The sequence below is a fragment of the Falco naumanni genome, unplaced genomic scaffold (assembly GCF_017639655.2).
Source record: "Falco naumanni isolate bFalNau1 unplaced genomic scaffold, bFalNau1.pat scaffold_87_arrow_pat_ctg1, whole genome shotgun sequence".
In the NCBI taxonomy this organism is placed as follows: domain Eukaryota; kingdom Metazoa; phylum Chordata; class Aves; order Falconiformes; family Falconidae; genus Falco; species Falco naumanni.
This window is the reverse complement of record NW_024427572.1, coordinates 7,185-20,207: the sequence shown is the minus strand read 5'-3', so window position 1 is coordinate 20,207 and position 13,023 is coordinate 7,185. Positions and strand designations below refer to the sequence as shown.

At 45.2% G+C, this 13,023-nt stretch overlaps 1 protein-coding gene across 1 annotated transcript; it reads left to right on the top strand.

Annotated features, from left to right (window-relative positions):
* The first annotated feature begins 1,273 nt into the window (after positions 1 to 1,273).
* On the top strand, positions 1,274 to 12,768 carry LOC121082378 (epoxide hydrolase 1-like). Its single transcript, XM_040581707.1, is given in 10 exon segments — positions 1,274 to 1,317; positions 4,035 to 4,248; positions 5,013 to 5,193; positions 5,976 to 6,206; positions 6,592 to 6,721; positions 7,916 to 8,115; positions 10,851 to 10,959; positions 11,287 to 11,412; positions 12,377 to 12,410; positions 12,412 to 12,768. Coding segments are annotated over 10 exon segments (1,422 nt in total). The 5' UTR covers positions 1,274 to 1,288; the 3' UTR covers positions 12,580 to 12,768.
* Positions 12,769 to 13,023: the final 255 nt, after the last annotated feature.

The following is a 13,023-nucleotide window of genomic DNA, read 5'->3' as shown; positions in this document are numbered from 1 at the left end:
GTAATCCCAGACGGATGTAACCAGAAATAGCTGTGGTGTAGCAATAAACTGAACTTTGACCAAATGAAGGATTTACAAGCTTTTCTTCCTGATGACTCTTTTTTGATGGCACAGTGGCTGCATATGAAGTCACGGTATGAGACCTAACCATCACAGAGCTCACTGGTGATGGTACTTCGCTTAGAGCGTTGCATGGAGATAGGAATCATTTTCTCTCACAGTAAGATGTAGTTATTCCTGGACTGAAGCACAGCAAGGACACAATTTAGGAAAGAGAAGCCTTTACCTAGTAAGATTTTACTAACCATGAAGGAAATGAAGTCTAAAAATGAGCTAAAACAAAGCATTGATTTCTGTGGAAAATGAAAAGCAACTTTTCCTTTTTTGTTTGGGCTGCTGCCGATCACAGGTGCACATGGAATAGAGCCACACGATGCACAGGTCAGAAGGGACACATGGAGGTCAGCTCATCGCAGCTTCTGCTCAGAGCAGGTTCAGGTAGATCAGGTTGCTCAGTGCCTTGTTCCTGTCAAATTTTGATTGCCTCTAAGGATGGAGATCCCACATCCTCTCTGGGCCCCTGTCCCAGTGTCCATGGTGAACTAATTTTTCCTCACATCTAACCAGAATTTCCCTTATTGCAATTTGCGTCCATTGCCTTTTGTTCTTGGTCCATTTTTCCTACACTCTCCACTAGGTAGATGCAGACAGCAGTAAGACCCCACCCTTTGCCTTCTCTCCTCCAGGCTGAACAAGCCCAGGTCTCTCTGTCTCTCCTGGTACACCACATGGCTCCAGCCCCCCAGCAGCCTGGTGGCCCTGACCACCGAGGGTGGGCAGCCTCACTCCAGCCCTTCCTCTGCCAGCAAGGCCAGCACTGGACATGGCACTCCAGATGTGGCCCCACAAGTGCTGAAGAGAGCGAAGGATCACCTCGCCCAGCCTGCTGGCTAACAGCTTGCTATCTAGCCCTGTACGCACCGGCCTTTGCTGCACCTTGTTGGCTCAGGCTCAGCTGAGGACCTCAGGCCAGGCTCTGCAGAGCTGCTTTCTGTGCATCTGGCGCCCAGCTGTGCTGATGCACGGAGCTGTTCCCTCCCCGTGCAGGACCTGGCATTTGGCTCTTGCTGAACTTAGTTTGCAAGCGCACGTTTAGGCAATAGGTGGCACTGACGGTTGATGTAGCTTGCATTGTCACCAGGAGAGTGTCGCTGCGGAAGAGAAAGCCAGCAGAGGAGACACCTGGGCTGTTTCGCTGGGAGCTGTGGCTAGGCGAGGAGGAGCGGACATGTGGCAGGAGATGCTTCCAAACGCCTGGTGAGAGCTCTTTGGCACAGGGAGGAGGGACTCTAAACAGGGGTCCCCAGGGTTGGGGCAGGAGAAAGGCCCGGTGGGGTCCACCAGGCCATCGGTGGGTGGGAGCATGCAGCTGAGCTTTCCTGAGCATGGGTAGGGAGGAGGTTTTATAAGGCTGAGCCTTGTTCTGTGCCACTCAGAGAGCTGTTTCTGGGACATGCTTGCTTTGTTAGCAGTGCCGAGTTTGTGCTGTTGCCGTGCTAACTGGTTTCGTGCCTCTGACTCACTAAACTCCAGGATGTAAGTGCAGGGGGTTGTTATTACTTGTTGCATAAGCTACTCAGCCTCCAGGGAGGTGGAGGCTGACACTGTTTGCTCTTAGGAGCTCTTGGTCTTCTTTGTCTGGGAGTGGTTTCAGGAGATACTTCCTTAAAAATCACATAGACTGTCTCAGAGATCAATTACCCAATTGCCTTCACTACTGCTGGGGTGTCCAGTACAGGCACTGTGTTCTGCATCACAGGTAGCAGTGGGAAAGGGTACTAGGCAACAGGAAACACCCAGTGGACTTGGTTTTTCATGGAGTTTCCTGTCCTTTTTAATTTTTTTTTGTCTCAAGGCATCGTAATTATGACACCAAACAGCTCCCTCATCTAGCTGCAGAGTAACAAGACTTTCTCTGTTGCTTCTAACTTTTTGGTAGATTTTAGATTCTGCTTTTCTTGCAAGAGAATCTACCAGGCTAAAAGAGAACCAACGAGGATGTTTCCTTTTTCTTGCGGGCAGATGAGACCTAAAAGCTTGGTATCCAGTCAGGAGTAGTTGGAAGTAGCAAAGGTACAGCAGCTCACTGAACCTGAACAGGGAAGGGTCCCACAAGCTCCTCCTCATGCCAGCCCTGGGCAGGATGAGTACCACGTGGCTGGCAGCAGAGTAACCCTTGAGCTTGGAAGTCCCCTGCCAAGGCTGGGCACCTATCGCTACACAGCTGCCAAAATAAACTATTTACTTGGCTGAAGTAACACAGCCCTCTGTAGGATGAAACACCGCAAGGACACCTACCCAGTTGTTCAGTGCCTTTTATCTGAATTGTGCTGAAGGCGGGAATATTATGGTGACAAACTATCCAGCTAAAACACAGCCCAGAAACACTGTCTCTGTTGCCAGCCAGCTGAACAGCTTGTGATCCTAACTTTTTGGTAGATTTTAGATTCTGCTTTTCTTGCAAGAGAATCTACCAGGCTAAAAGAGAACCAACGAGGATGTTTCCTTTTTCTTGCGGGCAGATGAGACCTAAAAGCTTGGTATCCAGTCAGGAGTAGTTGGAAGTAGCAAAGGTACAGCAGCTCACTGAACCTGAACAGGGAAGGGTCCCACAAGCTGCTCCTCATGCCAGCCCTGGGCAGGATGAGTACCACGTGGCTGGCAGCAGAGTAACCCTTGAGCTTGGAAGTCCCCTGCCAAGGCTGGGCACCTATCGCTACACAGCTGCCAAAGTAAACTATTTACTTGGCTGAAGTAACACAGCCCTCTGTAGGATGAAACACCGCAAGGACACCTACCCAGTTGTTCAGTGCCTTTTATCTGAATTGTGCTGAAGGCGGGAATATTATGGTGACAAACTATCCAGCTAAAACACAGCCCAGAAACACTGTCTCTGTTGCCAGCCAGCTGAACAGCTTGTGATCCCATGGCTGCGCGGTAAATGGTGCTGGCAGGGGATGTTCCTTACACCATCCCCAAGGGATGGTACCATTCAGACAACACTATCAGACCAAGAATCTTTCCCACCCCACCCCCACCCCCATTTTCTAGGGATGGCACCTTGTCCTGGATCAGGTAAGTGAAATAGCTGCTCTGTGCTGAGGAGTTCACTTTTTATTAGCACCTGGGCTGGGGCACAGCATAGTCCCTTCCATACCCTGTATGACAAAAAATCTTCATTCACAGTCTTCTTTGAGCCCCCTGCAATAGCCCCAGACAGCTCTGCTAATCCCCAAGGGAAGCTGGAGAGCTTGAGGCACAGGTCAGGGGGATGGGAAGGGACACTACATTTAGGACTGATTGCTGAAGGGTTTGAACGGTTTTAAAACATTGCTGTCTGTCTGTTAAATCCAGCTCTGGCGCCTTAGCTCCTACACCTCAAGAAAGTCTGAAACTTTGCTGTCTAGGTAAGAAAAAGAGGCACCAGACAGACAAGTTGAGACCTTTACCTATGGACAGCTATGGTGGAGGGCTAGCGTTGCCCTAAAAGATGACTGAATCTGTAGGGGAGCTATGTATGTAGCACAGTCAAGGGGCATGTCTAGCACATCCAGCTGTCTCCAGCAGCTGAAAACTCTTGTCTCTGCTCCTCAGCCCACTCTGTGCAGTTTTTATTCCTGAAGCTGTCCAGGTGCTACTATCCCATTCACTTCAGTACCTGCCTTAAAACAGATAGATCCAGATCCTACTGATCCTTGTCTCCCAGGGCACACCTGGTTCATAAGGAGAGGGACAGAGAAGCCTTGTGATTAACAAGTCCTGATCAGCAAAGGCTTAAGGTCCCTAAGAAACACTGGTAGATGTAACCCTGCCACAAATCCTGCCTGCGATCTTCAAAAATAACAGAAACACCCAGCCCCTGCTGACTGCATGGGGTTTGTTACTCACGTCCAACCAATGTGACTACAAGCCTCAGCATAGTCCCTTTACCCTTGACACTTCTGTTGGGCGCAAACAATTTTATGCCTCCCCAGGTCATTCGAATGTTCTCAGAGGAATGCAGTCCTGGTCCCTGTGGCCGCTCTGGGCGTTGGAGGGATGCTGGTTTACTGGCTGAGGTCTAGACACAAGATCAAGACTATTGAAATGGGCAATGGATGGTGGGGCTCAGATGAAAGACCTCTAAAAGGGAAAGAAGATGAAAGTATCTGTCCCTTCAAGACTGAAACATCTGACAAAGAAATTGAGGTGCCCGTGCCTGGGAGGTAAGGAGGGGCAGAAAGCTGCGAGGTGGAGCCAGTTCATCACCCACCTTACTGCTTTGAGGTGATGCCTTGGGGGCAATAGCCAGCGCAGGTCCGTTAGATGATGCTCTGGCTCACTGCCCTTTATGAATGGGATTTGAGCTCAGATTCACTGCAATGTCTTTACGCTTTCTGAGACCACAGACTCTCAATGCAACCTGGGGCTGCTCCTGCAGAAAGGCCATGCTTTGAGCAGCAGAATTTGACAGCAGGTCTGCAGTGGTGGAATGGGGTGGGAGGGCACCGGGATAGCAAAGGCACCAGTAGGGCAGGACTGAGGGGCTTCCGCAGAGGACAGGGTTGGAAGGGTGAAGAAGGATGGGGTCCTTCCTTCTGTCCCTACAAGCCTGTCACTAATTATCTGGCCAACTAGCAGTCGGTAGCACAGGCTGAGCTGCTTATTCTTCTCTCAGCTGGCAGTGCTGGCAAGTTCCTAGTGCCCAAAACCCTAAAGCGAGTTAGCAGTAAGGCAAGCGTAGAACCCACTACTCCTGGGTGCCCTAGGGGAACTGCTAACCTGTAGAGAAATATATTCTCCATATAAATGATTCAGGAAGTTATACAGAGTATGGCACTGCTTCAGGAGGGCTTGTGGTGTCCCAGAGAGAGACACAGAAGCCGGTGGAGCCAGGAGAGCCTGTTCATGCCTGCCTTAGCATAGGGCACATGCAGGCATCTGGCCAGCCTTGCAAGAGCTCCTGTCCGCAGGACCTGCATCGCCGCCTGGAGCAGGCCCGCTACACACCGCAGCTGGAAGGGGCTGCCTTCCGCTACGGCTTCACCTCCAGCTACCTGCAGAAGGTGGTGGCCTACTGGAGGAACCCGTTTGACCGACGCAAGCAAGTGGAAATCCTGAACAAATATCCCCATTTCCGAACCACCATTGAAGGTGAGGGGGTCTCTGTGGCTTGAGCAGGTCTCACTCTGAAATGCACAGAGAGAATGGGGGGCTTTAAGAGGTTACTCTATTAAGACAACAGTGTGCATAACAGCTTAATGAAGGATCAGTAGTGGAGGCTATGTTATTAGTAACCCTCTATAGATTAAGATCATTGCACAGTGGTGATAAGATTAGATCTGCTTGAAGATGGGCTTCATCTGGCTCTGAACCTGCACTAAATAACAACGAGGTTTTCTTCTGCTATTGCCTTGAAGCCACCTTTGAAAACTGTAAAATTTACCGAGGCCCTGAGGTTGGAATATCCACCACCACCACCCAGTTTAGCCAGGTGTGGTTAGCCAGACTTTAGATAAGTGATCTGTAGGTTAAACTTATATCCTGCGCTTACTTTTTCCATGTTTCTCTTTTTATCACCCACACATTTTGTAATTTAGTCATGTTTTTGCACGTGTCTTAGTTGCATTATGCTATTCATTGAAGTGCAGCTGTACTTATATACTGTAAGACCAATTTCTCAGGAGGTGGATGCTCAGTCTCCTGTGACCCCAGTAACTGGGACTGGGATCAATACCTCTGTCTGTAAGTAAAAGATGAGACACAGGTAAAATACCAGGCATGTCCTTTCAGCTAGGCATCTTCTTGCCATGGGTTGATTGTGTACCTTCTGCTGTGAATGCTAATCACAGTTTTGCCACCCTCCTTCTTCAGAGTTTGGAACAGAAACTGTGATGGAACTAAGGCTTTAATTTATCTGTCTGGATGTGTGGCAGGGATTGATATCCATTTTATCCACGTGAAGCCCTCCTATGTCCCTCACAGTTGAGCTGTTCAACCTCTGCTGATGGTCCACGGCTGGCCTGGCTCCTTCTACGAGTTCTACAAGACCATCGCTCTACTCACAGAGCCAGCTGAGCATGGCCTGAATGAGGGTGACATGGTGTTTGAGGTCATCTGCCCATCCATCCCAGGATATGGCTTCTCTGAGGCACCACACCAGAAAGGTGAGCGATGAAAAGGCGCTGTTGGAATTGCCAGGTTCTTGGAGCCTCAGTCATCCCTGGCCCTCACCAGGGAATGCAGTTTGTGAATGCAGATGCTTGGCTCTGCACTAACACCCATGTGGCTGAGGCTCTGGGGCTGGCTGTGGAGATCTGGAAGGTAATGGTAGCTGGAAACCAGGTCTGCTTTCCACTTTATCCACTTTATCCACTTTCCACTGAATTTCCATCTTGTGTTCACTGTATTGCCAAGGAGCAAGGCAGAGCAGCATAGCACACTGTGCCTTTACACAGCAGCATAAACATGTGCCTCTGTCAGACCATGATCTTTGGCCAGGGGATGATACACCAAGACAAACAGGTTTCCTCTGTTTCTCTTTACCTACAGGCTTTGACAGCAAAGCAACTGCTCGGAAATTTCATAAGCTGATGAATAGATTGGGCTCCAAAGAATACTACCTACAGGGAGAAGACTGGGGATCTCTTATTACCACAAACATGGCCCAGATGCTGCCACAGTGAGTAGCAAAGGGAATCAGTGCAGAGAAGGTTTCTCCAGTTCTTACCCTACCTTCTGGCTCCACGGTCCGGGTCCTGCCTTCTGTTTGCCCTGCCTCTCATCGCCTTCTGCTTTGTTTTCTCCAGGGGTATCCCCACCCCTGTGCATTCAGTCATATTCACGTGCTTTGCATTGACAGTGGTATTTGCATTCTCACGCTTTCTAAATTTCATAGAATCATAGAAGCATTTAGGTTGGAAAAGACCTTGAAGATCATTGAGTCCAACCATAAACCTAACACTGCCAAGTCCACTGCTAAACCAGGTCCCTAAGTGCCACATCTACACACCTTTTAAATACCTCTACCACTTCCCTGGGCAGCCTGTTCCAATGCTTGACAAACCTTTTAGTGAAGAAATTTTTCCTGATATCCCATCTGAACCTCCCCTGGCACGACTTGAGGCCATTTCCTCTCATCCTCTCACTTGTTACCTGGGAAAAAGTGACCAACACCCACCTTGTTACAACCTCCTTTCCTGTAGTTTTAGAGAGCAAGAAGGTCTCCCCCAAGCCCCCTTTCCTCCAGACTAAACAAGCCCAGTTGCCTCAGCTGTTTCTCATAGGACTTGTTCTCTAGACCCTTCACCAGCTCCGTTGCTCTTCTTTGGACACATCTTTCTTGTAGTGAGAGGCCCAAAACCGAACACAGTATTCGAGGTGCAGCCACACCAGTGCTGGGTACAGCATCACTGCCCTTGTCCTGCTGGCCACGCAATTTCTGACACAAGCCAGGATGCTGTTGGCCTCCCTTATCTAGGGAAGAGTTGTACAGAGAAAAATGGAGTGCTCTTTGGCTTCTCTTTCACTAGGCATGGAAGTAAGCTCTGCTGCATTTTGATTTGAGACCTCAAGGATCATCATTCTAAATCAGGAAGGAGATAAATTTAAAATTGGCAGGGAGAAAAGGAAGGAGCTCAGCCTTTCAGCAGCTGATGAGTACCACGAAGTATAGGACTTTCCTGGATGGAGATGGCACCAGCTGTACCATTTTTAACTCTCCCAAATTTTTTTGGAAATCACGATAAATGTGAAGGGCTTATGTATTTGGCTTAGTGAAATGCTTCTATTACAGCTCCCGTCAGACTTATTTTCTAGAAAATTTGGAAACAGAAAATGGCTTGATTTAACCTTCTATTCATTAACTTGATTTCAGATCTGTGAATCTTATCTTCGCTGGCAGAGAAGGTTTGAGAAGGATGATTTCCGTGATGCTTGGGGCTTATATACCATGGCTCATAGGCTTTACTAGGGAAGATGTTCGACGTATGTATCCTTTCATCCAGAAGAATATACATGAACTATTGCGAGAGTCTGGATACTTACACATCCAAGCCACCAAACCAGACACTGCAGGTAATGAACCTTCTCTATATCACTATGAACTTTGTATACTGACTGCTTAAGGCGTATAAACACATAGTTGAACAAAAGCCAACCATGTTTGAGAAGCAATGAATTCTGGTGACTGAATGCAAGACATGGGGACAAGAGCTGTGTAAAAGGAAGTGAAAAGGAACCGCTTAAAAAAAGACGGAGACTACAAATATCACTTTTCAAGGTCTGTTAAATGGCATACCACTTCTCTACGGCAAAGAAACCCTTTGCAAAAAGCCTCTTAAAGTAAAGCACAGGACCCTGACATTGAAGCTTCTAGAAATAAATGTGGGTGAAAACAAGAAAAATACCATAAGCAAGTGCAATGTGAAACTTGCAGAAAGGTAGACACAGCCATAATACCTGAAGCCAGAAGCATGATATAGTGGGACCAGTAGATAAGGAGTCTGAAGAAAGGTATGGCCATCTCAGAAAAGTTACATGATTTATTTGTATAATATTATCAAAGATTATGGGGTATTCCTTTATTGAAATAAACCCTCATCAGGAAAGACAGCAGAGCTGTCTCAGACTGGCATCAGGTACGGAGACCATAGAAGGAATAGCACCCCATCCTGGCATTTAACTGGAAAAGAGGAAACTCAAAGTGAAACGTCAGCTAATGCCTAGTCTGTTGCTTGAACTGATTGCAATATCAGAGAAATAAAAGGAGACAAACCAGATACCAGGTTGGGGTTTTTTGGGTTTTCTTTTCAAAAGCCAAACAATGAAGACAGCCCCCAGAAAAACAAAGACCAGTATGTCTAGTGTCTGATCAGAAAACTAGCAGAAATGTTTTTAAAAGGAGAATTCATTTACAGGTGATAATATCACAGGGAAATCATGCTTCAAATATCAGAGCTCTGGCAGGATCAAGAAGCTGTGGATCTAGTAATGGAACATATTTAATTTCCAAGAAAAGTTTTGTTGAGGTTCCTTCCCCCAGTGTTCTTAAAGACATTAAACTGCCTTAAGAAAAAGATTAAGTTCATGGGTTAATAACTAGTTAACATGAGAATTCATGAATATAAATAAGTAAGCAAGTTCCAGGGGAGAGAGAGTATCACAAAAATCTGTGCTGGCACCCGTACCTTTCAATATGATCTTAATTTCTCTACAGATAAAAGTTAATGGTTAAGTGAAAATCTGACACCTATCCAGGGTTTGGTTTAATCTAAAGATAAATGGTTTTGTAACTCTCTGCAATTAAGTGACTGGTTGACTAAACTGGCCAATAAAAACTGATGTCAACAAAGTCCAAAGCAATTTAAGCAGAGGAAGAAAATCACAATGGGCTCTAGTTTGGTTGCTGCTATGTGAGAGAATCCAAGAGTCAAGGACAGTGCTTTGAAACGTCAGCCAGCTCAGACTTTAAGAGAATCTTACAAACTCTTAAAGAAAGCAAAAAGAGAGTAAGACAAAACACTAAATCCATGATATTTAGAATCTGTTCCACCCCTGTTTCATTAATATATTTTATAATCAAAAGAATACAAGAAGGGGAGAAAAAGAACCCTAAAGTGACCAAGCAGCTTCCCTACAAGCACTGTACATAGTCTAGGACTCTTTAACCTGGAAAAAAAGAAGAGCAGGGATTTTGTAGCACACTGTGAAAGGCAGAAAATAAATAGGGGGAAAAAATACATATTCCCTGCTTAGTCTCAAAAAATATCTATATTATCAGTTTAGTTCTCATTAGGCAGGTTTAAAGCAAAGCTACAGTATTTTCACTCACCAGAAGCTGTGGTACCTAAGATGTGTACAGGTTGAATCATTAGTAAGCTGCAAACAAGACTGGTATTTCTGAGCATCCAGTCCATGAAAGTTGAATACAGTGATTCGGAGACAGCTTTCAGCTCAGAAAATGCTCACCTCCAGACGGGTCATATGTTAGCTGGCACATTTTAGCCTGCCCTACCTTTGCTGGTCAAAGCATTTACATGACTTTGATGTGTAGCAAATCACTTTAGGCCTGACAGCACAGGGAAACTGTTGTGCCAATGCACAAACTTACTTTGCATTAACTATGTCCACTATTAAATTGAAATCACATTGTGCATCATCTTCTACGCAGTCATTCAGTGCTAAAGTCACACTAAAATACACTTGAGAGTAGGCAATTCTATGGATACTGTAAAACTACAGCCTGGAGTGTGGCACAGGAATTTTCCCAAGGCAAGCTCTACCACTGCTGAAGTAATCCCCACCCGTTTTACAGGTTAAAACACAGATATAATATGCTGTGTTTATAATGTTTGTTAGCATTCCCCAAAGGCAGGAGCAGATAGCAGATACACAACACTCCACTGTTGTTTAAATTACATAGAAAGTGAACAGCACTCAGGGTCCCAGTTAGCCATCCTAAGCAGGACAGTGCTCCCAAACAGTTTATCTGAAATTTCTTTTCAGAGTGTAATCCCTTTACATCTGAATTTGCTCTTTCTGCCACACATTACCAAGAAGCCCAGAGGATTTTCTTAACTCCTATTTTCTTTTGTATAGGAATTGCTCAACTTTATAGTGCTGTCAGTTATAGCCAAAATTCCATTGGGGTGAACTTTTCAAGAATAAAGTACTACCAGGGCTAGTAAAACGCACTCTTTACTGAATTCTCATAGAAAACTCTGAAGAATTGATGTAAGTCCAGTTTAACTCCCACTGAAGTATTTGCAATGCCAGGCAACTGCAATGGTTCTCTTCTTCTCTTGAATTAGGTTGTGGACTGAATGACTCCCCTGTGGGGCTTGCTGCATATATATTGGAAAAATTCTCTACCTGGAGAGATAAATCATTTCTGCATAAAGATGATGGAGGCTTGGAAAGGTAAGAAAACAGGTGCTCTTCCATGAGAGGACTCATTAAAAGAATGAGCAATGGTAACTAATGAGGAGATAGGTAAAAGACTGGCCAAAGCTGAATTTTGAGCATGAAAGGTTACACATGACAAGTAGTAGTGTAAACTTACAGCAGACCGCCTGCAAACTACTGCTTCAGCACCGGGCAGTTTTGCTCTGGGCACATGGGTGCCAATTAATTTGCTGCTTGAAAACAAGTGGAGAACAAGAACAACTGTTCTTCAGGGCATGAGCCCAATATAGCGTATTGAGAAACAGCTTCCAATGAAACGTCTTCATCTTTTTCTATCAATAGCAAATACACTCTTGATGAGCTTTTGGCCAATGTGATGATTTATTGCGTGACATCCTCCATTGTGTCCTCAATGCGATTCTACAAGGAGAACATCTCCAAGGACCCTGGTCTAACAGGTGATGCCAGGTAATGAAGTGGTAGGTGTAAGAAAGATTTGCAAATGAGATTGAACCACGTTTGCCTGTATAAACATTTAGATTACTTTAAAACAGCAAACTTAAGTTGTTAAAAAAAATAATCTAAGTTCTTATTTTCTTTTGATAAAAATAGTTGAGTCATTTTTCTTTTGAACCTGTAATTCACACAAAGTAGCTTGTAGCCAAGACAATGCAGTGGACATATCAAACTATATTCAGTCTTGTGTTCAAACTACAGGTCTATATACTTAGTCACCAAACAAATGTGATCTCTGGCTCAGTTCAGTTAAAACAAAACAGAAAATCAGGAGCATTTCCAAGAGAGACGTTTAAACTGAATTAGGAAGCATACGGCTTAGTGGTGGATAAAACTAACGACTACAAGTGTTAAGCACAAACTTGGGGAAGCAATTTGGAGAGCAGTACCTTCTAACAAACCAAGCACCTTCTAACAGCCACTGACTTTAAGATGACTATAAGAGAGGCTGACCAGAAAATGCTGCAGAACGGAATTCCATGTGATTGATCACACAAACAAATAGAAGAGTCTTTTCCTTTGTAGACCGAGCCAGCTTACCTTTCCTCAACTCATTCGTTACGCTGGTACTATAAATTCTAAAGTAAACTTGAGCAGGCTCATTTCTGACTGTCACAAAGAGGTGATGCGTCTTGCCATTTATCGCAAAACTATAAAACAAGTAAGTTTAAAAATAGGAAACGTTTCAAGATTGAACCGTGTGCGAAGTTGGCTCTACTTTACGTTTTTGGGTATAATATTCTCATACTCAAGGAGACTCAAATACAAGCAAAGCTTTTCAGCAGAGTACAAACCACAAAATGTGTCGCTGCGGTGAAGCTCTGCCAGCTGACTGTGGCAATTACTAGAGTCAGGAGGTTTTTATAGAATTTCCCCAGGACTTTTTTCAAAAAGGCACTTAGTTAATGTCCTCTAGGTTTGCAGTGTATGTTCCCACAGGGACTGCAGCTTTTTCCTCAGGAGCTAGTACATACACCACGGGTCTGGGCAAAGGAGGTCTTCAAGAACATCATCACTTACTCTTACATGCCACGTGGAGGGCATTTTGCTGCCTTTGAGGAACCAAAGCTTCTGGCACAAGACATCATGCACTTTGTCAGAAAGGTGGAACAGCTGTGAACATGCACTTTAGATACATATATAGAACAGAAGCAAGTTGTTCTGCCACCAGCAGAACCTTTACTTTGAGGGATCAAATAAATCCAATGTAATCACATAGAGAAAACAACATTTCATTTTGATAATCATTACAGTACTAAAATTGTTAATGAAGCTCTAAAGCTTTTCTAAAGAATAAAAGAAAAAACCCCAAAATAAGCAACTTGTCTTCTTTCACTCCCGGCACCGTATCATTGCTGCACTCATAGTTCAAGTGTAACAGAATACATGAACGGTTTACTGCAGTAACACTGCACTCATCTGGGGAAGAGAGTAGAAAGAAACCAGCCCCTTGATCCTTAGAACGAAGGCTTCTGTTTAAAAGCTTCTTTAAACACTCGAGTGCTAGCGTCTGAAATATGCATCACAAGCAGCTTTGGTGGAAGTGTAAAGGGTTTTGATCTC